General features: G+C 44.1%; 2 protein-coding genes across 3 annotated transcripts in view; one reads left to right on the top strand and one right to left on the bottom strand.

The window, feature by feature from the left end:
• Window positions 1-26,133, top strand: part of FANCI (FA complementation group I) — a 94,358-nt gene that overhangs the window by 58,889 nt on the left and 9,336 nt on the right. For both annotated transcript variants that reach the window (XM_045296512.1, XM_045296513.1), the window contains exons 19-30: window positions 1,263-1,331; window positions 7,961-8,062; window positions 8,896-9,075; window positions 9,157-9,278; window positions 9,658-9,822; window positions 11,022-11,201; window positions 21,109-21,275; window positions 21,556-21,632; window positions 22,381-22,497; window positions 25,100-25,151; window positions 25,778-25,905; window positions 26,006-26,074. In XM_045296512.1, the coding sequence (XP_045152447.1) occupies window positions 1,263-1,331; window positions 7,961-8,062; window positions 8,896-9,075; window positions 9,157-9,278; window positions 9,658-9,822; window positions 11,022-11,201; window positions 21,109-21,275; window positions 21,556-21,632; window positions 22,381-22,497; window positions 25,100-25,151; window positions 25,778-25,905; window positions 26,006-26,074 (1,428 nt within the window). The remainder of the gene's footprint in view (window positions 1-1,262; window positions 1,332-7,960; window positions 8,063-8,895; window positions 9,076-9,156; window positions 9,279-9,657; window positions 9,823-11,021; window positions 11,202-21,108; window positions 21,276-21,555; window positions 21,633-22,380; window positions 22,498-25,099; window positions 25,152-25,777; window positions 25,906-26,005; window positions 26,075-26,133) is intronic.
• Window positions 6,483-6,975, bottom strand: LOC101650251 (60S ribosomal protein L36-like). The gene is made up of 2 exons (XM_004709874.3): window positions 6,717-6,975; window positions 6,483-6,627 (listed from the first exon to the last, which is right to left on the bottom strand). The coding sequence occupies exons 1-2, from the start codon at window positions 6,942-6,944 to the stop codon at window positions 6,538-6,540; spliced, it is 318 nt and encodes a 105-aa protein (XP_004709931.1). The 5' UTR covers window positions 6,945-6,975; the 3' UTR covers window positions 6,483-6,537.

Below are 26,133 nucleotides of genomic sequence, written 5' to 3' on the forward strand. Positions count from 1 at the left end.
AATAGTGGTTAGCCAGAATTGTTTAAGGTTTAAGGAATTGTTTAAGGAATTATAAAGAAGAGTTAAAACATCTAAAATGTTTTATTTTAAAATTTGTGTAAACAAATTTGTGTAAAAAAACAAAAAATTATGTTTTTTTATTATTTTATATTTATAAAAAATTTTAGTACCTGAAAGAACTCATCTCTCCTTGTTCCATTTCTTAATTTTAAAAAAGTTTTGGCTATGCTTATTTGTTTTTTGCGTTTTGAGTTTTTTTCTCTCAAAGACAAAGTTGTCCAACATCTTTCCTGAGATTCAAAAAGAAAAATCGCCATTGGAATTGTGAGCTGGTCTCTAAGACTGGGACATTTCAGATGGATAGATTTTGGAGTGGTCCTTCACGTTTGGCTGCATAAAGACAGGATGTACTTTTGAAAGTACGAGAAACTAGGTGCAAAGCCTATTTATGCTAAAAGAAAAGGCTGCTGATATGGGATGAGAGAAAAGAAGGAACCCGAGCCCTTCCTGACTGGGAAGAGGCAAGGACACAGTCGGGAGGATTGTGATTAGATGGTTAATCTTGTGATCAGAGGTCTTTTTTGCTTAGGCCAGTGGCTCTCAACCTTCCTAATGCCACGACCCTTTCATACAGTTCCTCATGTTGTGGTGACCCCAACCATAAAATTATTTTCGTTGCTACTTCAAAACTAACTTTGCTACTGTTAGGAATCTTCATGTAAATATCTGATATGCAGGATGTATTTTCATTGTTAAACATTGAACATAAAGCACGGTGATTAATCACAAAAACAAAATGTAATTATATATTGTGGAATATTTATTTCTAATTATAAATAAATTTTGTCTTGAAGCATGGTGTAGCATGGGTAACAGTCTTCAAGCTTGGGTACTCGTATGTGGGCGGACCCGCCTGGAGACAGAGGAGCGGTGTCTCAGTTTCTAAGACCATCGGAAATAATGTGTTTTCTTTTTTTAATTTTTTATAATAATGTGTTTTATGATGGTCTTAGACGACCCCTGTGAAAGGGGTCGTTCAACCCCCAAAGGGGTTGTGACCTACAGGTTGACAACCACTGGATTAAACAAATAGCCTCAACTTTCTCAGTTGTTCCTTCTGGCAAATATTGTCTCTCTATTTCTCTCTCTCTCTTTTTTTTCAAAGACCTAAGAACAGGGTAAAGAATATTGTATGATTTTTAAAGTTATGAATGTCCAAGTCACTAGTAGTTCTTAATTGCTTTCTGTTTCGTTCCTCTCAGGGGTTCTACGATGTTCTTCGCAGGAACTCGCAGCTGGCTCACTCAGTCATGCAGACCCTGCTCTCCCAGGTAAAATAGATGATGGGCCAAGGGAAAGCAAGTGGAGAGGCGTGAGAGACAACCGGTCTCCAAACTTTCAAAACTGTGATTATTCCCAACTAGCTTGCTGCTGCACGGTGCACACGCCTGTGACAGATCTTGTTTCAATCACCCTTTATCTGCCTGCCATATTGCCATCCTCTGTAACAGCCACCTCTGGTCTATCTCCTGAGGAATAGTTCTAGAAGGGCTATCAGAAGCTGTGTGTATCTGCTACATTTCTGATTGGTAGAAAAGGAAGTGATCTGAAGGAAATGCAAGTGACAGACGTCTGTTAAAGCTGAGTAACAGATTCCAGGTCCTCTGCTGTGTTCTTTTGTGTTAAATAATGTTTCTAAATTATGAACTATCTCAAAGGACCATGAGGACTAGGAGAATACAAGTGGAGAATATCTTTTGCACCTAACATGTATTCATTAAGCATCTATTTGAACCCTTTTTTGTGGCAGCAACTTTATTACATGCATTGCAACATTGTGCACCTCAACTGTAGTACAAGAACACTCACGGAGAGATGCCGCCCCCACCACAGTCTATTGTCACCTCAGAAGGAGGCCAGGATGTCCAAATTCCCCGTCAGCCCCAGGCGCCCACCCAGCCATATGCAATTGCTAATCTACTTTGTCTTTATTTGTCTATTTGGAAAATTTCATGTAAATAGAATCATATATGTGGTTGATTTTTACTTTCATGTACCATGTACATTTAACTTTGATTCCTATTGTAGCATATATCAGTCCTTACTGGCTTTTATGACTGACTAATGTTTCCTTGTATAAGATTTGAATATTTTTTCTACATTAAGAAAGTTCCTGATGCTGTTATTACTAATAGTAATAGCAACAATGGCTAATGTTTCATGTTGATTGAGGGCCAACCATCGTATGAGGGTTTGTAGAAAATTCCATTGCCCTCAAATTCACTTTTTTCATGAACTTCTGTAAATCCCCTCATAGTATTTTATAAGGCGGGGTTTTCTAGGGAAACAAAACTGGTGATACTTGTCTATCTACATAAAGAGAGAAGCGTATATCAAGAAGTGGCTCACGCCATTGGAGAAGCTATTAATAAGTCCAGTTTGTTTGGCCGATATTACTCTAGGTGATCTTTCTAAAATATATGGCTGCCTAGGGCTGGGAGCTGGGAGTTCACGGGCCAGTGGAGGGAGAGACAGATTAGCAAGTCAGGTGTTACGCAGACCTTGGATAGCTTCCAGGCTGAGCAGGTACTATCACGTGACTGGCACATTTCCCAAGAGACCAGATGCAGGATCCATGCCTGTAGGAAGGAAAGAGGGTGAATTCTGCAGAGCATCTCTTTGTAGATATCAAATAGGCCACACCCTCAAGAAGACATCCCCAGGCCGTGTAAACCACACCTCATAGGGGAGGGCTTCCTGACAAACCAAGAATCCCAGCCAAGCCAGTTGACACAAAACTGAACCATCACAAGTATTAAAGTGCTATGAGGCATTTAGGTGGATAATCCCCTTTAATCGTCACAGACATTCTGTGGAATAACTGCCCTCTGTTTTTCAGGTTTATATTTTAAGCCTCTGAGAAGTTAAGAAATGTCATTTGCCCAAGGTCACACAGTAAATAAGTGACAGAGCTGGGATCGGAACTCTGGTCTTTGACTCAAAAGCCCAGGCTTACCCAGTGTGGGCACTGACCTGAAAAGCTTCCCGTGCAGATTGAGCACTAAAGTAAATGTAAGAACTACACTCACCCAGTAACCTGGGCAACTAACTATTTTCTCATGATCTCTGTTTATCTACATAAAATCAGTGCAAGGAGGTCATTTTTAAGACCTCTTCCACTTTTTAACATACTGTGAACTTCCATGACCTAAGGTGATTCTCAAACACATGACCTAACTTTCCTGTAGTCTTCTTCCTGACACATCGCCCCTGTTGGGTTTTGACTCTGGAGTTTGATTCAGAAAGCCCCGCTGATTCCCCACTGCCTGTGGAGTGCATAGTGACAGCTCTCTTGACTCAGTTGATGCAAGTTGGTTTCCTCTGCAATTTTGGAATTAGTCTGAGAGAGTATAATGATTTCTAGAAGAGGGCTCTTTTAAAATAATTACTTCCCCCAAATCAGAATACTAGGGGGATGAACAACAGAAACATGGGTGAAGGGAGGTGGCAGTTGGTGTAAGATATGAAAATAATAATAATTTATAATTTTGCAAGGGGCCTCGAGGTAGGAGAGGGGGGAGGGTGGGAAAAAAGAGGAGCTGATACCAAGGTCTCAAATAGAAAGTGTTTAGAAAATGATGATGGCAACATATGTACAAATATGCTTGATTCAGTTGATGTATGGATTGTTATAAGAGTTGTAAGACCCCCAATAAAATGATCTTTAAAAAAAATCAGAATAAAAACAACCTATCTCAAACCATAGAATTGTTTTCCAGATAGAGATGTTTAGATAGAAAGGAGGAATTTCTCCATGTTTTCATTACAGACATGTTGACTGCTGGTCGAATATCACAAGCTTTCGTTTGCATGTTTCCTTAGAGTACAGAGTATTTTAGATATGTGTGTGATATGCGCATGGCATCTAGTTTAAGACATTGACTATTACCAACATCCCTCGGGCCCCCTGTAGGCCTCTCTGTGTTACTTGTGTCCCAGGGCCCATCACAGCATGAGCCCAAATATCCAAAAGGGAAAAACAACCCAGCTGCCCATGAGCAGAGGAACGAGTACATTAACCAAAGCAAAAGACTGACGTTCTAATACACACTACATCGCTGTAGTAGATGACTGCAGAGCCAGACCAGCAGTAGGCAGCATTGTAGGCTTCCCGCCCACGTTGTGAGGGAGCTGAGGGCCTTGGGTGGAGGAGGCTTGCTGGGAGAGTAGGATGCTTCTGGGCACTTAACATTGCAGCCGTGAAGCTCCATCACTCTTGTCAGAGCCAGGCACAGAGGCTAGGCTGAGGGACCAAGGGCGAGAGAAAGGTTTGCCTGCAGGCACAACTGAGCCAAAGCTGTCCTCACCAGAAAACACCTGTATCCCGAGTCAGCTCTGATCCTGAATTGTAGGCTGTTGCGGCCCTCACAAACATTATAGTCGTGAGCATTATCTGATAGTTCTGTGTGGCCATTGCAGGGAATTGGCAAACCCAGCAGAGGAATACAGTCAGAATTGCTGAAAAGGTTGGAGGGAGGAGTTTTACCTACTCCTCATAGGAATCCAAGGTGGACGGACTGTGGGTCTTGATTCTCTCTTCCCCCTTAGGGAGTTAGATGAGGTTATGTGCTTGTCCCGTGGGGAGTGTTCCCTTTTCTCCTAGCTTGTGTGAAATGTGGAATTGTTACTTCTCTTATTTCGTTTTCCCCCTGATTTGTTGGGATGTTACATACAATCTAAGCTAAAATTTAAAATTGCTATTTTGGTTTGAGGGCCACACAAACCAAAAGAAACCAAACCACCCCCATGGAGTTAACTCCGACCCCTAGTGGCCCTCCACAGTGAACTCTTAAGACTGGGTCTTGACTGGCGCAGCCAGCTCCATCTTTGTCCAGCTGACAGCTGCTTGGAACCAGTGATCTTGCAGTTAGCAGTTCAGTGCTGGGACCACTGAGCCACCAGGGCTCCATGCAGAGTTAGTATATCAGTGGTACTCCTAGCCGTTAGCCGTGAGACACTCTCCAGGAGCATGTCTCCTCTGCCCACCCCACCCCGCTTACCCACAGCCCCCCTAGAATAAAGATGTCTCAAAACAAGCAAGCGAACTCACTGCCATGTCGCTGGTTCCGACTCATTGTGACCCTTGGGCCGGGTAGGAAAGCCTCTGTGAATTTCTAGGACTGTAAACCCTTAAGGGAGTAAAAGGCCTCACCTTTTCCTGAGGGAGGCTGGTGCTTTTGAACTTCTGACCTTGTAGACACTTGATTTCTCTTTCAGTGTTAGTTCCCTTTGGGAGATCCACCTGTCTGTGCGGCTCTGGCACAGCCTTCCACCTCAAGGGAGCTCTAGGCTTTGGTTCTAGTTCCGTGAGCCTCTCCAGCTGCAGCCTCTGACTGGCAGGTGCTGTCAGAGCAAACACTCCCTCCAGGGCCCCTTCCTTTGCTAGGTTCATGCTTTCTGACCTTTCCCCATATATCCAGGCCTCTGAGGAATTCTTTACCTTCCCGTCATCTTAGTTATGTGTTTGAGTAAACATATCTGTATCTGTCAATCAGTGTGCATTTTTAAAAATCATTTTATTGGTGGCTCATACATCTCTTATCACAATCCATACATACATCAGTTGTGTAAAGCACATTAGTACATGCGTTGCCCTCATCATTCTCAAAACATTTGCTCTCCACTTAAGCCCCTGGCATCAGCTCCTCATTTTTCCCCCTCCTTTCTCACTACCCCCTCCCTCATGAACCCTTGATAATTTATAAATTATTATTTTGTAATATCTTGCTCTGTCTGATGTCTGCCTTCACCCACTTTTCTGTTGTCCGTCCACCAGAGAGGGGGTTATATGTAGATCTCTAATCGCTTCCCCCTTTCCACCCCACCCTCCCGGTATTGCCACTCTCACCACTGGTCCTTAAGGGATCATCTGTCCTGGATTCCCTGTCAGTGTGCATTTTAAAATCTGTTGTTGTTCCTTACTAAGAGGGTTTCTTTAGACACAGAGTCCGCCTGTTTGGAAAGAAAGGAAAGTTTTCTCCTTTTTAAAATGTCATTGTTTTGTAATAACTCAGCTGAAGAAGCCACATTTAAAATTAAGGTCTTGATTCCACCTGATAGTGACCCTGGGAGCAGTAATTATTTGCAAGCCCTGTGTTATTCATCAAAAGCTTTCTATTGGGCCTTGAGCCTGATTCCATACAAAATTAGCGTATATACTTAAGTATAAGCCAAGTTTTTCAGCACATTTTTTGTGCAGTCTTGTGATAAAACTAGGATATTTGGGTCGGCTTATACTTGCATATATGCGGTATATTGTAAGCCCTGGGGTGGCTTTGGGTGTGACAGACCCACCAGCCACTCTATGGGTAGAAGTTGAAGCTGTCAGTCCCTGTAGTTATTTACAGTCTCAGGAACTAGGGTTGCTTTGCTTTGAAATTGACCTCGTAGCAGTGGGCTTTTATTAGTTATGCACATTTTTTTTTTTTCTGGAAAGGCTTTATTATTGGGGGTGGGGGGGTGACGATGACATGGCACTCAGTCCTTCTTGGCAGCGGCCTTCCTCATGGCTGCAAGCACGTTGCTTAGCTCCTCTCTCTTCCTCTTAGCCCGGATGTGTGTGCCCACCTGGGAACACAGTGGGTTGGTGAGCTCAGCTTCCCACCCCCCACAGTGGGCCCGGTTGGCACCCCAGTCCCTGAGGGACAGCCACCTACCCGCTTCTTGATGAACTTAAGTGCCCGCTTGTCCTTGGAGACCTTGAGCAGCTCCATGGCCCTTCGCTCGTAGGGTGCAAAGCCACACACCTCCCGGATCATGTCCCGCACGAACTTGGTGTGCTTGGTGAGGCGCCCGCGGCAGCGGCTGTGCCTCGGCTTGCTCACGTTCTTGGTCACCTTGTGGCCCTTGTCGAGGCCCACGGCCATAGGGTAGCGCACAGCCATGGCTGCTACTCTTCGATGGCTCCCACAGCGGAAGGCAGTTATGCACATTTAACACTAGTAGAAAGTTATGGTTGAAGACATAAGAGACCTAGAGCTATGCTTTCTAATTCAAGTTCATATAAGGACTAGAGGTACAAACAGGTAAGCTCTTTTCTACTGGGTTGACAGTTCAAAACTGGAGACATCTCAGAAGACAGACCTGGTGAACTGCTTCCAAAAGGTCCCAGCCTTAAAATCCCCGTGGGGCATGTCTACTCTGCACACGTGGTTGAAGATGTGGGTTGAAATAGACTCAGTGGCATCTGATGGCAACAACAACGAAATTCTTCCGAGTCCAAGATGGGAAAGGAGAAAAATAGGAACTGACGTCTTTTCCAGCTCTGTTACATGCCAGTTAGTAATAGAAGCACTGTACGTTGTAGTGCTTAATCCTTAAACATGACCCTGTACTTGTATTTTAGTAATATCCTCGTAATACAGCTGAGGAACCCGGACACGGACACCCGTTGTCACTATAGCACAGAGTAGAGCTGCTCCAGGGAGCTCGCAAGACTGTCATCTTTGTAGAGGCAGACCCCCAGGGAGCAGTTGGCAGATTAGAATCCCCCCCTTTGGGTTAGCCATCAAGTACTCAGCTGTGCCACCAGGATCCCTTAAACTAGCATGGTCGCTTTACCAAAACCTACAGTCAGTGGTGGTGCTAAGATTTGGGGCTCAGTCTCTCTCCTCTCAAGCCTATGCTCTGAGCCCCCATGCTGGCTGCCTTTGCAGTCTAGGAGTTGATGAGGGGCTTGGGAGTTTTCGGAGAGAGGCAGCGGGGTGGACTGGGAAAGTGCATTGCCTAGAATGCTGGCAAAGGATGTGGGCTGGCCAAGGCTGCAAAAACAGTGCTATACTTCTTGGGACGGTTGAGAGATGTAGCTTCTAAGGCATTGTGCGTTAAGCAGTGCCATTACCTTGACCAGTTAAAAAAGTGAAGTGCATTTTGCAATGTCTGTGTTCTTTCTGATCCACAGTTAAAACAGTTCTATGAGCCCAAACCTGATCTGCTGCCTCCTCTGAAACTGGAAGCTTGTATTGTGACCCAAGGGGACCAGAGCTTTCTACAGGAACCACTGGTGAGACTTCTTACTTCCGTCTACAACCGTTGTTCTGGTTGTGAGGTTAGGGTCAATCTTCAGGAAGAGATACTTTCCTTTTCCCTGTGGACCTGCCTTCCTGGTCCTCCCTGTGAATTTTTGCTTTTAAATCTTACCTACATCTTTCCAGGCCCACCACCACCTTGGGTCTCTGGGTAAGAAATTTCCACATCAGCCCTTGATCTTTGAGTAGGTACACAAAACCAATATGCTTTAGAGGTGGAGGGTGGGGGTGGTGCCATCTATGACCCCAGGAAGTGTGCTGGGCTGTTGACTCAGAGAGGGATAGGAAAGCTAGGGTGGTTTTCTGGTCTCGTTATCTGGGCTCCAAAAGAGGACAGACAGAAACGCCTCACCTCAAGTGACTAACTCGCTGAGCACGGGAGGTGGGCAGTCTTTCTGCTGGTCTATCCTGCCTTCATGGGTGCCTTCTGTGGCATGAGAGGTGCACTGCCTCAGGACGGAACACGCCTTCCAGAATTCCCTTGGCACAAACCCTGAGCCTCAGAGTAGTCCCTAAGACTGAAAGGGACGAGAGAGTATTTAACTGCACAGTCTCACTGACTACCAGACCAGAGAGCACATATCTGGTCTGCAGTCCGAGGCACCAGCCACTTGTAAGGCTGCTTTGGTAAAAGTTCAGAAAGCCATGCCTTCAATTCGTTTCTCTCATTTTTATTCCGTCAGCTTGAGTTAGTTTGTTATGCTAATGAATAACTTAGTTTCGCTGTATAGACAAGAACTTGTTACGTACAAACTGCTTCATAGAGCTCCCTTCGCTCTGGAGCACATCTCCCTGTTTTCTTCTTCAGGCTCAGCTGCTGTGTTGCATTCATCACTGTCTGGCCTGGTACAAGAGTAAAATGATGCCCCTGCAGCAGCAGCAGCAGGAGGAGGAGGAGGAGGAGGAGGGATTCTACCAAGCCTTGGATGATATGCTGGAGTCCATCACGAATAGAATGGTTAAGAGTGAGCTGGAAGACTTCGAACTGGTAATTGCCAGGTCCTCGGCGGCATTGACTCCTAGGGGTATTTAAGTATAAGCTCATGAATTTCTGCCTTGTATCTTTTAGGATAAATCATCAGATTTTTCTCAGACTTCTGATACTGGCATCAGAAACCACTTCAGTGCTCTTCTTGTAATGGGCATTTGTGAGGTTTTGATAGAATACAATTTTTCCATAAGTAATTTCAGGTAAGGTTTGGTGACAGTTCTATTTGATGGTTGGATGGTGGTGGTGGTTAACTCTAGCAAGGTTGTTGCACGGACAATGACATTACTGCTTAGATGGACAATCTATTCTAAGACCAGACTGTTCTTTCCACCAGAGAACATAGGTCAAGAAGACCTGCGAATGTTAACAGCCAGTAGGCCGTTGCTCAGTTTCCCAGGCCCTAAACTCAGGAAGCTGTCATTTTACGGGGGTGATTTTAACTGATGGTATTCTGACTGGACTGGTACAAATAAGAGAGGGGACAAAAAGGGAAAAACAGTGCTGTGTGGCGCGGCCTATGTTAATAAGGATCCCAAAATATGACGGCTTATGCAGTGGTCTCTCTTTATTTTTATACAGTAAGAATAAATTTGAGGATATGCTAAGTTTGTTCCTGTGTTACAAGAAAGTCTCTGACATCTTTAAAGAGAAAGCTAGTAAAGGCAAAACCAAACTAGCCATCAAAACAAATGATAGTCTTTTGTCCATGAAGTTTGTGTCAGATCTCCTCTCTGCACTGTTCAGGTAAGATTCAAATACATCGCTTAAAGAACTCCTGCCCAGATTCACGCTATCACCTCTTTTGGATGTATGTCCAACAGGTTTGTCATGTTCTTGAAATGAAAGCTAGGTAGGCATTTTGAAAGGTACCTCAAATTATCAAAAAGAAAATTAGAAAGCATGGAATAATGAATGAAAAGATAATAAAGAATTCTAACAAGGTTCTGTTGGTCTGGGTAGACTAAAGAAACAAATCCTTGGACACACATATATGTATAAGAAAGAGATTTATATACAAGAGCAATTGAACATTGAGAAAACATCCCAGCCCAGTCCAGATCAAGTCCATAAGTCCGATATTAGCCCATATGTCCGATACCAATCTATAAAGTCCTCTTCAGACTCACGAAACACATGCAGTGACACTGAATGTAGAAAATCACAGGCCAGTGGGTAGAAAGTCTTTGGATCCAGTGTTATTGGAAACATCTCAGCACGGGCAGGGGTCTCTGCATCAGGGTGGGTCCATGGGTCTTGTCAGCTGCTCTGTCTCCCAGGGAGTGAGCAGAGTCTCCCACCTCCAAGAAGGAAATCCCAGATTTCCCAGAATTCTCGGGGGAAGGCCATGCCCATACAGAAGCCTCATTGGCTATGATCCAATTGACAGACTGGACTCCACCCCTTCACTCATAATCCTCACAAATTGACAATTATATAACTACCACGAAGATATTATAAGAAACTACCTAAGAAGCATGAATGTAAGGATCCTGGTGGCGCAGTAGTTAAACTGCTCAGCTGCTGCCCCAAATGGCTAAAGGTTCAAATCACTAGCTGCCCTGCTGGAGAAAGATGCAGTCTGCTTCTGTCAAGATCACAGCTTTGGAAACCCCGTGGGGCAGTTCTGCTCTGTCCTGTAGAGTTGTAATTAGTTGTATTAACTTGAGCATGTAACAGATTTTTTAAAAAGAACTAATTTTTAAAAGACAAAGTAACAAAAACTAGAGAAAGACTAAGGCTAACCTTTAACTTTCATGAAACTCAAAAGGTAGGAGAAAATGAGGCAAGACTAAGGGTGATGATTATAAGACGGTAACCATGCCAGTGACCCTGCCATGAACTGGCAGGAGAGTCTGCTGTTAGTGGTTGCTGATATGCTGAGGACTTTCAGGAGCCTCGCTCTGGATCCCAGTAGCACTGGGCACATCTCTTTTCCTCTCTAGGGATAGTACCCAAAGCCATGAAGAAAGCCTGTCTGTTCTGAGGTCCAGCAATGATTTTATGCGGTACACAGTCAGCGTGGCCCTGCAGAAGGTGCAGCAGCTAAAGGAAACAGGGCATGTGAGTGGCCCCGATGGCCAGAACCCAGACAAGGTCTTCCAGAACCTCTGTGACATAACACGGTAAGCCACGCCAACCCTCAGAAAATATGGTTCCTCTTGTAGCACATTCCTCAGGAGAGGAAATGGAGGGGGGGAGATAGAGGCAGTTAGTGGCATGTTAAGAGTGAAAGTGCAATCACTACTACTGGGTCTTTCTTCTAGTTTAGTCACCTAGAAACTATTCGTATCAATCATCAAATGAGTCATGGAGTCCAGGTAGCATTCCTGAGTGTGTATGCCTCTAAAAACAACGTTTCAAAATATTCGAAGCAAAAGCTAGCAGAACCCAATGGAGAAACAGACAAAGCCTCAGTTTTCATTGCAAACACGTACCCCTCTCTAGTAATCAGTAGAACTGGTTACTTGAGTCCATTCTGACTCCTCGTGGGCTTCCCTAGGCTAATAACCTTTACAAGAAGAGCCCTGTGGCACGGTGGTTGAGTGGTTGTCTGCTAACCTAAAGGTAGAACCTACCAGAATTCTATGGGAGAAGATGTGGCAGGCTGTTTCCACAAAGATTTAGCACCTTGGAGACCCTATGGGGAAGTTTTACTCTGCCCTATAGGGTCGCTATAATGAAAAGCAAGAAAGATATCCAATTATCTAAGCTACCAAACCTTAAGGAACTAGGAAAGAAAGAACAAATTAAAGCTAGCCAGAGGAAGTAAAAGCAGAAATCCACGAAAATAGAAAAACAGTGGAGAAGATGAATTGAGCCCAAAAGCTGAGTCTTTAGAAAGTCAATAAATGTAATAAATTTTAATTAGACTGATTATGGAAAAAGACATAAACTACAACTATCCTTAATGAAGCCAGGAACATCACTACTGATCCCACAGACATTTCAATATTTTTTCTTTGTTTGTTTTTAATCATTTTATTGCGTGTACAACTCATCACAATCCATCCATCCATCCATTGTGTCAAGCACATTTGTACATTTGTTGCCATCATCATTCTCAAAACATTTGCTTTCTGCGTGAGCCCTTGGTATCAGCTCCTCATTTTTTCTCCTCCTTCCCTGCTTCCCCCATGAATTCTTGATATTTTATAAGTTATTATTATTTATATATACCATATCTTTCTGTTGTCAGTCACCCAGGGAGGAGGTTATATGTAGATCCTTGTAATTGGTTCCCCCTTCCCATCCCACCTTCCCTCCACACATTTCAATATTGATAATGAAATATAAACAACTTTATGCAAGTAAATTTTAAAAATAGACAATTAAGCTCACACAAGAAGAAATGGGTAACCGAGTAATCTTATGTCTGCTAAAGAAATTGAGTTCATGGTTCAAAATTTTCCCTCAAGGGAAGCTTCAAAGCTGGATCTCTTCATTGGTGAATTCTACCACACATTTAGGGAAGTAATGCCAGTTCCATTGTAAACTCTTCCAGATGGCGGAAGAAAAGGAAGCACGTCCAGCCCATTCTATGAAGCCAGAATTACCTTAACATCAAACAAAATACTAAATCTCTCCAAAAATGTTTCTTTTTTAGAATAAAAAATGGCATTTTCTTATTAGCTGTGTTGCTAATGGATCCTCAAAACCTGAGCCTACTGAATGGGTGAGTGTAGTATCTAAGCCAGGCCCTGCACACCCGCTCCATGCAGGCATGTGTGCCAAGCACGGCAGTGAGCTGGCCCCTCCTAACTTTTAAAATTTAATGCTGCAAATGTAATCTAAACATTTATAAATAGAGAATATAACCTGATGAAGTAGCATTGTTTTCCAGGAACACAAGGTTGGCTCAAAACTTAAAATTCATCATTATCAGCAGAATGAGAAAACCTGATCTCAGTAGATGTAGAAAATAAAAGTTAACTACATTCATGATTTTAAAACTCTTAAACCAGTAATAAAAGAATTTTCTCATCTAATACGGAAAATACATCAAAAAGAAAATGTGTTGAAACCGATGGTGGCAGCAATTGTACAATTATGCTTGATCTAATTGAATTATTATATATCCCAATAAAAATTAATTTAATTAATTTTTAAAAATAATTTTGAAAAAGACAGAAAAGAAAATCTACAAAAATACCTACAGTTAACTTTTTACCTAGTAGTGAAATGCTGATTACTTTCCTCTCCACCTGCTACTGTTAACTTTATTATTACTATTCGGCATCGGACTTCTTGAGGTCCTAGTCAGTGTAATAAGGCAGAAAAAAGCAATAAAAGGCATCTAGGGCCGAAAAGAAGAAATAAAACTCTGTGCATGGTTGTGTGTGTGTTAACTATATATGTAACAAACATTGATTATTTCAAAACTCTTCACATGTACCCTTCTGTAATACTGTTTTTCAACCAACACCATTTTCTATTTCCGAATTTTTCTATCACCTTTAGCAGAATAAAACTGTCTTTATAAATAGATTATATGTCTATGCAGAAAATTCCAACGATTAATGAAAAAACAAATTTACTAGATCAGTTAAGTAACTTTAGCAAGGTTACAACCTTCATTGCTACAAGACCAATATTTTAAAATGAGGTATATTTTTATTTCCATTCCAGCAGTGCATAGTTAAAAGTTAAATTTAAAACACTACTTACATTTACCATAGTACTAAAAAACATGAAAACTGTTTAGACGTAAATCTCACGTGTGTACAAGATTTGTGTGATAAAAACTATAAAACATTATGGAAGAGAAACCATTAATGTTAAGATGTGTCTTCCTCCCAAATCGGTCCCATAAATTCAATACAATCTAAATAAAAATCATTACAGGTGATTTTGTAGAAACTGACAAGCTGATTCTAAAATGGGGGTGGGGGGGCGAAGAGCTGGGGTTCGATAGAAAGTGTTTACCAAGGGTTCGAATACCAAGGGTTCGATAGAAAGTGTTTAGAAATTAATGAGCAGCATATGTACAAATATGCTTGATATAATTGAAGTATGGATTGCTGTAAGAGCCCCCAAATGATCTTTTCATTTTAAAAAATTAAATAAATTAATTAAAAGTAAAATGCATGGAAAAGCAAAAAGATCTAGAATATTTATAACAAATTTGAAAGAAAACATTATTAGATTCACACTACCTGATTGCAAGTTTTACTGTAGAGCTACTCTAGTTATACATTTTGGTATTGGGGAAAATGGAACTGAATAGATATTTCAGCAGTAGACCCATGAAAATTGTCCATGTGGTGCCAGGGTAATTTCAGGATAACAGAAAGTGTCTGAGATAAGTCATTTTGAGCAGTTGGATTGTTCTGTGCAATAAACAATAGCGGTTAGGCATTGGGCTGCTAGCCACACGTTCAAAACCGCCAGCCGCTCTCAGGGAAGACATGACGCCTTCACTCCGGTAAAGGGCTGTCTTGGGAACCCAGAGGGGCAGTTCTCCCCCGGCCCTCCGAGTCATTGCAGACTCCACAGCAGTGAAGTGCAATAAGAAGAACCTCTGTGTGCATTCCTGCACACTATGCACACACAGAATACACCCACAATATGCATGCACATTATAGATAAAAATGGAAAACTAAACTATAAAACTTTCAGGAAAAAATATTAAAAAAAAATGTTTGTGATCTCATGTGAAGGAAGGAAATTTTTAGCACAGTCCATGAAAGAAGAGATTTAAAACTGTTCTTTAAAAAACACTTGTAAGAAAATGAGAGGACAAGCCATAGATTTGGAGAAAATATGCGCGAAACACGTGTCTGACAAAAGACTGGTAATCCTAGTACAAGGGTAAGTCCAAAAGTGTGACTTCCAGTGTCTGTTCAGACGTGTGTAAGCTTACTCCAAACGAAACGTGTTTAAACCACTTCTGCAGTCAGTGACTGTGTACAGGTGAGTTCTCTCCGTAATGCACCCATCTTAGTCTGCTTAGGGTGCCTTCCAAAAAAGGTCTAATCAAAACAGCTTCCAAGGAGATGTGCTGGGCCCATTAAATTCCAATCAGAAAGAGCAGCTCAGCAGGTAACTATTTGGGAGCATCCACATGGATCTGGGTAGACTTTCTCAAAGGACACAGAGCAATCATAGGAGCTTATGAAGAAGTTTTTAGAAAGTTCTAAATTACATTGGTGAGGTAAGGCTTCCCAAAGTTGAATTGAGGAATTTTTTTCCATCCCAACAGTGCACCTGCTCATTCTTCAAGGGTCGCAAGGGATGTGCTATACTACACCCTGACTGACTTGTCTCTTCCTTATGACCCTTCTGTAAGGTGATGTCCAATTGTCTACAGACGGGCTTTGGGTCTCCACTCCATACTCCCCCCTCATTCACATTTGATAAGATTTTTTGTTCTGGGTCTTTTGATGCCTGATACCTGATCCTATTTACACCTCATGATCACAGAGGCTGGTGTGCTTCTCCCATGTGTACTTTGTTGCTTCTCAGTTAGATGGCCGCTTGTTTATCTTCAAGCCTTTAAGGTCCCAAATGCTATATCTTTTGATAGCTGGGCACTATCAACTTTCTTCCCCGCATTTGCTTATGAATCCATTTTGTCTTCAGCGATCTTTTCAGGAAGCTGAGTCAGGGAATGCCAGGTTATTAAAACAAAGTGTTCTTGTGTTGAGGGAGTACTTGAATAGAGGCCCAATGTCTGTCTGCTACCTTAATATTTAACATAAATATATATACATAGATCTTTTTCCCTATTGTTATATAAAAATATATTTACATATTTACATGCCTGTATTTAGACCTCTGTAAATGCCCATTTGCCTCCTTTTACTTTCCTCTTGTCCGTCTATCGTGTTTGGCCTTCATCCGGGTCTCAGTAATTCCTCGCCGTTACATTGCCATTGATTAAGCCCCCTAGGCATCGTACGCCCTTCTCCATCGATTTTAGATCATTTGTTGTGTCCTTGTCCCTGGGTTGATTAACACCCCCCTTCCTTTCTCCCACCTCCCCATCTCCCACCAGTGGAACCTGCGGCTCCATTGTTTTCTCCTCCGGATTGTTTATCCCACCTATCTTATCTAGATAGACATGAAGAGACAATAATAAATGCAAAAACATGACAACAAAAGAAGACAAAACAAAAGGAAAACCATTGACAAAAAGGAAAAGCCTATAAATAGTTCCAGGTCTGTTTTTTGACCTTTAGGAATGTTTTGGAGTCGAATCTGATGGGGTGCCACACTCTGTCTCCAAAGTCTATTTTTGGTATTCCCTGAGGACTTCATTGGTTTGCTCCCCTTGCCTGCTCTGTTGCACGCCCTTAGTGTTTTGCCACAGTGTGATGGGGTCAGATTGGGCACAATTCCTGTACTGTGTCTCCAGTGTTGTCCCCTGTAACGCTTTGGGGCAGTGAGGGATATCGTGTCTGGTAGGGCTGGTCCTATGGTTCTCTCTGTGCATTGGCTGCTCTGAGCAGGATGTCATTCTCAGGGCTTGGTGGATCAGGATGTGTCCCACTCTCTCTCCTTCCTTTGTTTGCTCCTGTGTACTCTGATCAGATGTGCCCCTCTCCCTGAGCTGCAGCTTCAGTGCTGTCCTCTGAAGTGCATTCTTCTGGGGGGAGGAGGGGGAGTGTTCATGTAGTTGGATTTGGGGCTGGCCCTGCAGACCCCGCTATTGATTCCCTGCTACATGCCAGTATGTTGTATTTATGTCTTGGCCACCAGGTTGAAGCCTGGTCTCTCTCCCTCTCCTGTGGAGATACAAACAATACCCTCCCCTTGGGTAGGTGTTAGTGCCCTGCTCAAACACCCCCCCTCCCTCCCCCAATCTCTTTTTCTTTTTTCTCTTTTCCCCTCCTATTTAGTTGGCTGCCATATGTATCCCTGGATTGGGTCTGGCCCTGCCATAATACCTGGACCTCACCCCAGGAATGTATGTACACAGCAGCCCCTGTTGCATTTTTAAGCTTATCTCAGTGGACTTGTGTTGTACATGTCCTTTTGTGCTTGGCTTACTTCACTTAGCATAATTTCTCCAATTCTTCCCATGCGGCAATGTACTTCATGAGTTCATCACTTTTTTAGGGATACATAGTACTCCATTATATGTATGTACCACAGTTTTTGATCCATTCGTCTGTTGAGGGAAACTTGGGTTGTTTCCAACTCCTTGCAATTGTAAACTGTGCCGCAGTGAACATTGGAGCACAGATGTCTGGCCATGGTGTCTTTCTTGCCTCTTCTGGGTACATGCCCAGTAGGGGAATTGCTGGGTCGTGTGGTAGCTCAATGTCCATCTGTTTTAGATATTGCCAAATCGATTTCCATAGTGACTGTACATACTTACAGGTCCATCAGCAGTGGATGAGAATTCTTGTCTCACCACAGCCCCTCCAACACTTGTTACTTGCTGATTTCTCAAATTGGGCTATCTTTGAGGGTGTGAGGTGGTATCTCATTTCTCTTATGACTAATGATCGGGAACATTTTCTCATGTTTATTGGCCATTCAGATTTCTGCCCTTGTGAAACTTCTGTTCAGTTCCTTTGCCCACCTCGTCAGTGGGCAATTAGTGTTTTTCTTTTTGGAAGCTAGCAGAGTATTGTAGAGTTTCTCAATAAGACCTCCGTGTGATGTTGTTGCTAAAGATGTTTTCTCAGTCCGTGGACTCTCTTATTACTCTCTTGGTGAATTCTTTTCGATGTACACAGGTGTTTTATCTTCTGTATACTCTACTTGTCAAGTTGTGCCTCCTCTGTATTTGTATCCTTCCCTATTTCTGATAGCCTATGTATTCCTTGTGCCAAAGTTCTCAGGTTTGTCCCAATTTCCTCATTGATGGCCCTAATTGTTTGGGGGTTTTTCTCGAGGTCTGTGATCCACCTTGAGTTTGTTTTTGTGCATGGAGTGAGGTAAGGGTCTTGCTTCATTTCTCTGCAGGTAAATATCCATTTTTTTCCACCACCACTTGTTGAAGAGGGCATCCACTTTCCATCTGATATTTTTGGGCCCTTATCAAAGATCAGTTGTCTGTATGCTGATGATTTTATTTCTGGGTTTTCAGTTCTTTTCCATTGGTCTGAGTATCAGTCATTATACCAATACCATGCATTTTTGACAACTGTGGCTGTATAGTATGCGCTAAAGTCAGGTACTAAAGCAAGCCCTCCCACTGTGTCCTTCTTGAGGAATTCTCTGCTAATTCTGGGCTTTTTCTCTCTCCATATGAAGTTGGTAATCAGTTTTTCAAATTCTTTGAAGAAAGATGAGGGTAATTGTATTGGGATTGCATTAAATTTATATAGTGCCTTTGACAGAACTGGCATCTTTATTATACTTAGTCTTCCGATCCATGAGCATGGGATATTCCTTCCATTTGTTGAGGTCACTCTTGGTTTCTTGTAATAGTGTTCTGAAATTTTCCTTGTACAAATCTTTTGGGGTTTTTTTAATCAGGTATATCCCTAGATATTTTAATTTATGCTTGGCTATTTTGAAGGGTACTACCTTTTTGATCCCCTCTTCTGTGGTCTTTTCTGATGTGTATAACAGTCCGATGGACTTCTATTTGTTAATCTTGTATCCTGCCACTCTGCCATATTCTTCTTTTGCTTTCAGTACTCCCTGTGTGGAGCTTTTGGGATTTTCCATATATAAAATCTATCATCTGCGAATAACGATAGTTTCACGTCTTCCTTCCCTAAGCTAATGCCTTTGATGTCTTTTCTTTGCCTTATGTTATTAGCTAGGACCTCCAGTAAGATGTTAAATAAGAGTGGGGACAAGGGGCATCCAGTCCCCTTTTTCAGTGGGATCGTTTTCATCTTTTCTCCATTGACTGCCACGTTGGGTGTTGGTTTTTCATATATAGCTTGTATTATATCGAGGAACTGTTTTTTTGAGTGTCTTAAAACGGATTGGTATTGGATGTTGTCGAATTGCCTTTTCCGCATTTATCGATATTATGTGATTCCTATAATTTTTCGTGTCAATATGGGAAATAATACTAATGGTCTTTTGTATGTTGAACCATCCCTGTATCCCTGTATGAATCCCACTTGGTTATGGTGAATTATTTGTTTTATATACTTTTGTATTCTATTGGCCAGTATTTTGTTAAGGATTTTTACATCTATGTTCATTGGAATATTGGTTTGTAATTCTCAATTCCTTTGGGATCCTTGCCTGCTTTAGGTATCAGAGTTATACTAGCTTCATAGAAGGAGTTCAGGAGTTTTCCGTCTCTTTCTATGTTCTGGAAGAGTTTGTGTAGGATTGGTGTCAGTTCTTCCCTGAATGCTTGGTAGAATTCTCCTGTGAAGCCTTCTGGTCTGGGGGATTTTTTGTTGGTAATCCCTTGATAACCTTGTCTATTTCTTCTATTGCTATGGGTCTGTTGAGGTTCTTGATGTCCATAGGGGATAGTCTAGGGAGGGATTGTTTTTCCAAGTATCTGCCCATGTCTTCCATATTGTTGAATTCATTGGAGTATAGGCCTTCATAGTACTGTGTAATTATCCTTTTGATTTCATTAGGGTCCATTGTAATTGGGCATGGACTCTTAGACATGATACACAAAGCATGAGTAATCAAAGAAAAATTGGGTAAATTAGACTTCATCAATATTTTAAAATTTTGTACATCAGGAAACTGAAAGGCAATGACCAGAAGGGGAGAAAATATTTGGAAACCATATAGCGAATAATACTCTACTACCCAGAATAACCAAAGAAGTTCTACAATAAAAAGGCAGCCCACTTTAAAAATGGGCAAATAACTTGAATAGATGTGTTTCCACAGATGATACACAAGTATCCAATAGAGCCCTGCAAAGATATGATGCTTAGCACCCCTGGTCATTAACCAAAAACTAAACCCAACAGCCATGGAGTCGATTGTAGCACTGTCCCGAGAAGCCGCTAGAGTGGACCTTGAAGGTCTCCGCCCACTGTGTAACCACCCAACTCACTGCCCCACGTCAGGGCTGGCGCACAGGGACCCCTCTGTGGGTTTCTGAGACTGATGTTTGCAGGAGTTGAAAGCCCCGTCTGTGTCCTGCGGAATTGCTGGGGGTTTCAACCTGCTGACCATGCAGATTGCAGCGCAGTGCAGGAGCACTGCACCTGCAGGGCTCCAGGTTTCACTAGTCACTAGGCAAATGCAATTGAAAACCACGGTGAGATCCTAGTTCACACTCGGGACAACAGCTCTGATTAGAAAATAGCAAGTGTGAGGAGGATGTGGAGAAACTGGGACGCTTTGCTGATGGTGGTGGGAATGTCAAATGGCGCAGCTGCTCTAAAACTACTACATTACTTCCTCCAGAGGTGAAAGAGCTACCGTAAGACGAGAGCAGGGACTTGTCCACCAGTGCGTGTGGCAGCACTGTTTACCATTAGCAAAGTGGCAGATGCTTACACTCTCGCTCTCACTGCATCAAATCAGTTCCAACCCAGCGGCCCTACAGGACAGGATAGAAGTGCCCCTGAGGGTTTCCAGGATTGTATTTCCCCCAATGCTTGCAGTGGTATATTCCTCAGCAATAAAGGGCAATGAAGGTGTGGTGTACGTTTTGCAGACCTGGATGAACCTTGAAAACATACCAAGTGAAACAAGCCTGATACAATACAAAAAGGACAGGTACCACATGATCCCATTTTATGAGCTATCTAGAATAGGCAGGAGGGCCTTGGGTGGCGAGTGGTTAAATTCTCGACTTCGAGCTGAAGAGTCACTGTTTGAACCCCTCCGTGCTATGTAGGCAAAGGTGTGGTGGTCTGCTTCGGTAGACATGATGGCTTTGGAAACCCGACAGGGCAGCCCTCTTCTCCTGTGTAGAGACTCGAGGAATTGGAATTGACTATATGCCAACATGTGGGGTTTGGGGGGAGGGGGTGTTTAGAAGAGGCAGATGCATAAAGACAGGAACCGATGCATAAAGACAGGAACTGCATAAAGCAGTTCCGAAGGACTGAGTGGCAAGGAGACTGTAGCGTTAAAAAGAGCAGTACCTCAGTGAAGTGGACTATAAAGTAAAATCACTTTGGTCGTCTCCAGGGTCTTGCTGTGGAGATACACTTCAATCCCGACCTCGGTGGAAGAGTCGGGGAAAAAAGAGAAGGGAAAGAACATCTCCCTGCTGTGCCTGGAGGGCTTGCAGAAGATCCTGGATGCCGTGCAGCAGTTCTACCACCCCCGGATCGGGCACTTTCTCAGGGCTCTGGGTAGGGACTGGGATACCCTCAGGTGGGCTTCAATCCGGCTTTCTCCTTCCTTAACAGAGAGGCCTGAGAAGGAGTGACATCTAGTGGATTCAGAGTCAGTCCTCATTGGATGACGTGCAGCCACCGATGGAGGCTGGAAACTGGCCCCTCCTGTTAAGAAAGTAGAGATACAGATGTATTTAAATCTGCCTCCAAGGCAGCGGCTCTCTAGCATGTTAACTATTAGGAGGTCAAAGACAGCATGAGCTCATTTTAAAAAAGTTGTCATTTCCTTCCCCAGATGTCACAGAGAATAGTGGAGAAGAGGCAGAAGTTAGTGTCACTCAGAGAGCAACCTTCCAGATCCGGCAGTTCCAGGTGAGACACCATGGGACAAGGCCATCATCCTTGCCTGCGGCTCCTTGCCAACATGGCTGTCTTCAGAGACAGCTGGGGAGAGCAGGCAGACAGTAGGACAGGAATCCCTTTCCGGGTCATCGCCCAAGCAACAGGACGCCGCTCTTAGAATAGAAAGCTAGGTGTTTAGGAGGATTTGGGCTCAGTTACCCAGCCAGCTGGACACGCTACCTCCAACCATGGTGGCTTTTGGTTTTGCCTGTCACAAATTGTTTCCAAAACAGCAGCGTATTATATCACAGAGAATATCCTTGACTTTATCATTCCTAAGATGTGCCTGAAGATTTAGCAGGGAAAGGAGCAAACACAGACAGATAAGACAATGTGATGAGAAGAGGCGTGGAGGAGGTACAACAGGGAAGATGTGTAGGGAATGCTGGGGGCCCAGGGGGCGTCTATACCTGGGGGGTGAGTGCCAGGGTCCCAGAGAGCTGTGAGTCACCAGATACTGGGCGCATGGTTTTTTCCTAATGAATGCGTTTGGCCGAGGAGGTTGGAGGAAGAAGAGTCCATCGTTCTTTCAAGAGAATGCTCAGAGAGCTTTCTGGTTGAAAGTGGGTTAAGAAACTACTGATCAATCCAGATGCATTTTTAAGTTTTCTCCTCTTAAAATTGGTCAGCTCTCTGTTCTTCCACGCCTGTCTTGGGAATCTCTTCCTCCGGAGCAGAATGTCTGCTGATGCTTCTGCGTGTGCTTTTCCTTCCACAGAGGGCTCTGTTGAATTTACTTACCTGCCCAGAAGAAGACTTCAATAGCAAAGAGGCCCTCCTCCTGATCAGTGTTCTCTTCAACCTGTCCAAGCTCCTGGAGCCCTCCTCCCCACAGGTCAGCACCACTCACTCAGTCAGCCCCATTTAGCATTCCAAAGAAAAAGCAAGGCTTCCTGCATCTTAAAGGTATTCATCTAAAGGTCATCTTGAAGTGCAACTTACCGCATATACTTGAGTATAAGCCAACCCGAATATCAGCCCAGGCACCTAATTTTACCACAAACACTGCATTAAAAATGTGCTGAAAAACTCGGCTTATACACGAGCATATACAGTACTTAAAATAATATACTTCATTGTTCTCCTGAGTTACTAGAAGACCTATGAGACGTATTCTTTCCTACATAGGCTTTCTATCGTGTCATACTTAAAACGATCAGCCATCCTAGGGCAAAAACATACTGCTGCTTTTTGGCCAGCCTTAAATTGATCTTTGCTGCCATCAGCCTAGTTCTTCTTGGCTCTTCCCCACCCTTGCTGCTTCCCTGCCTTCCCAAGGGAACGTGTAGCACCTTTGTGATGAAGAAAGCAGCTGACACATGCAGCCCTTGGCTCCCTCTGCAAGGTTACCAGGTGCTGAGATGCAGGGCAGCGGCTCCACAGAGAAAGATGAAATTGCCCAGGGTACGACAGGCTGAAAGAAGTGGCATGTGCAGGGGTACACACATACCTGTAAACTTGGCACACAAGCGTTTGTTCATGCTCCACACACTCGAAGAACGAGAGCCAGGCCACAGTCTGTGGCTCTGTGGCATTCGAGAGCAGTCTGCTGTGGAATGATCGGTGCATTCCTGAGAGCCCAGAACTCTGGGCTCCTGCAGCCCCTCCCTCCAGATTCACGGGGAAGACAGGCTGCTTCTGGTACCGAGTGCATCATGACAAGATGCGCTAGTCCCTGTTGTCCCAGCCCCAGGATGCCCAGAGAAATCCCCACTGTTGCTCATTTTACCGCAGCTCCCAACAGTGTGTCCCCCTTGCTGTCTGCTTTGTCCTTTCATCCTACTGCTGGGCTGCAAGGAAGAAACGGGAACTGCTGCAGGGGTTGTTTGGAGGAAAGGAAATGGATTTAGAAAGGCTGATCCTGGAGAGCCAAAACGCTCGTTTTTAAGGCTCCCTTCCCCGTCCCACCCCCAATAACTTCAGAGTCTCTTTAAAAATTTTTACTTCATTCTTCAATGTTAATGGGTAATAAGGCATAGGGTTTGAAAAACAGAAATTATAAAAAGGTGTATAGTAAATATCCTCTATCTCCTCTGTTTCTCCTCCGCAAATAAGTAATCTTTTTAGTTTCTTCCATATCCTTCCATGTAGTATTAAATTAAAATGGCGAGGAGGTGGGAGAGTGGGTGGGGGGCCAGCCCCCACCGTTAGTCGCGGGTTCAGTAATACTACTTCTGGGTTCAGTAATGCACAATTGTACGGTTGAGTTATATAAGTATCATATTAAAGTCATCGAGAGCATGAGAGATATTACAATAATACAGTTGGACACATTACATGGTAGCATTGCTCACCTCAGCCCAGCTTGGTGGTCCATGTGGAGAGAGGGGGAAGGGAAGGAGGGCAAGGGTACAAGAGAAAGGACGGGAGAGGAGAAGGGGAAGAGAGGGGAGTGACCAGGGAGTGAGCAGCAAGGAGAGATCAGAGTCAGAGAGAGCTCTCTCTTGCTGACCTACGCCTATATTCCTTTTGGGGGCATGCCAGCCCACTAATTACAGGGAGAGACATAAGTCACAGGGAGGGGCTGCACTATAGGTTACACAGCAATGAGAAGGTGGTCTCTGGGTCTCCATAAGAACCATTATCAGTAGGGTTAAAACTCCTCCTACAGGAGCCTGTCCATTGTCCCCAGAGGCAGGGAGCAGGCCCACCCCTGTGGTGGGATGAGACAGCAGTCTGGCCTTCAGGGGAGGGAAAGCCTGCGCATCTGACCTCCCCCCACACTTCCAGAGTTCCTTTATTCCTATACAAGCAAATCTGACAGTCTTCTCCTGCCTGCTGCTCGGCACAGACAAGACCATTGTCCTGCAGCTTGCGTAGTTCATATTACAGTGTCCTGGAGATCTGTTAGATCACTTCCCAGAGAGCTGTGAGCTAGCCTCTTAATTTACCTTTTTTCCAACACATCAAAAATGAATTTCATTTATCATTTTGCACATACATGTAACTGCATCCCAGTGCCTATATATATATAGCTGAAAGCCAATCCCAAAGAAGTGCCGAGACAGGAAGCAGACTGCCTGGAAATTGAGTCTTATTTTTGCCTCTTTAATGTCTCAGTTCCCCTCTCTGTTGGCCTCTGGGCTTCCATAGGCAACTCTCTCCTCTCTATAGGCAAGACCTTGCCTTGCTCTGCACCACGGGCCTCAGATGGGTGAGGGTGTGGGGGAAGGGGGAGAGCGCTGAGCCCCAGCCAGAGGCGGGTGGTGGGGGTGGAATGGAGGACATGTAGGTGGCAAAGACCCTGGTCTCGGGGCCTTAGCCCTGACTTGAGGCCGCAGAGGTGAGAAGGGAAGCAGGTGCTGTGGAAAACGCTGTCTGTTCACGCTGGGGATCCAGGGCCAGGTTTGGGCAGGTGCTTCTCTTAGATTTGGAAAGGGACGGTGCTTCTATTCCGGCGATGTGTTTCTTTAATATCCATATGATCTTCAATTCAGTTTTCACAGATGTTATCCTGGACGTCTAAGATTTGCAAAGAAAACAGCCTGGGTAAGTGAGGTTGGTTTCCACCTTGTTTCCCACATGACAGCACTTAGAAAAGGAAAGCTCGTCCCGTTTCCCATTTGCCAGGATGACCAGAGAACGAAGATGCACAATACCAGATCCAAGTGCAGGCAAGGGGAGCTGTGGGAGCCCACGCTCCCTGCAGGGGGAGCTGGGAAGTGGCTTGACCACTCTGGAAAGCTGCAACAAGATCAAGTAGCAATTGTACTCCCAATAGAAAACATGGAAGAATTCTCATAGCAGCACCACTTTAAAAGAAACCCCACCTTGTCCGTCAGCAATAGAAGTGATGTGTCCCCAGCTGGAGCACCAGCACCGTGCAGCAGTGGGAATATACAACATGGAGACATCGGGGTGGCAGTGTGCCTTGAGGGGGACAAGGGGCTTTCAGGTGCTGGGAGTATTTGATGTTTTCATCTGGATGATGGTGGCTGACTCATCACGAGAAATGCCTACTTTCCTCAGGTTGTCACGTGCATAAAGGTCCCTATTGCAGGAGTTTGTGTAACACTGGGATGTGGCAAGCTGTGTTAGCACCCCATCCATCTCCCACAAAAGGGCCTGGGTGTGCTATAACCTAGCTTTTCACTGTCTCTCCTTCCTGCTCCTAGAGGATGCCTCCGTGTGTAAAGGCCTGCTACATTTGCACTTCAGCCTCCATGTTTTGTACAAGAGCCCTGTCTCCCTGCTGCGTGACTTGTCCCAGGATATCCACGGGCAGCTGGGAGACATAGACCAGGTACTGCAGGCAGCCTAGGCTAGGCATACTGAAACCTGGGGCTGGGGCTCAGGGAAGCAGCCTTCCTGCCCTCAGGGCTCACCTCTCTCTCCCGGCCCAGGACGTAGAGGTGGAGAAAACAAACCACTTTGCACTGGTGACTCTGAAGACAGCTGCTCCCACTGTCTGTGTAAGTGTTGATCCGGAGCCAGGGGGTGGCCGAGCCATTCCTTACATTCTGCGCCCTGT

The sequence above is a fragment of the Echinops telfairi genome, unplaced genomic scaffold (genome assembly GCF_000313985.2).
Source record: "Echinops telfairi isolate 266 unplaced genomic scaffold, ASM31398v2 ScPeMD7_7409;HRSCAF=8447, whole genome shotgun sequence".
Taxonomy (NCBI): domain Eukaryota; kingdom Metazoa; phylum Chordata; class Mammalia; order Afrosoricida; family Tenrecidae; genus Echinops; species Echinops telfairi.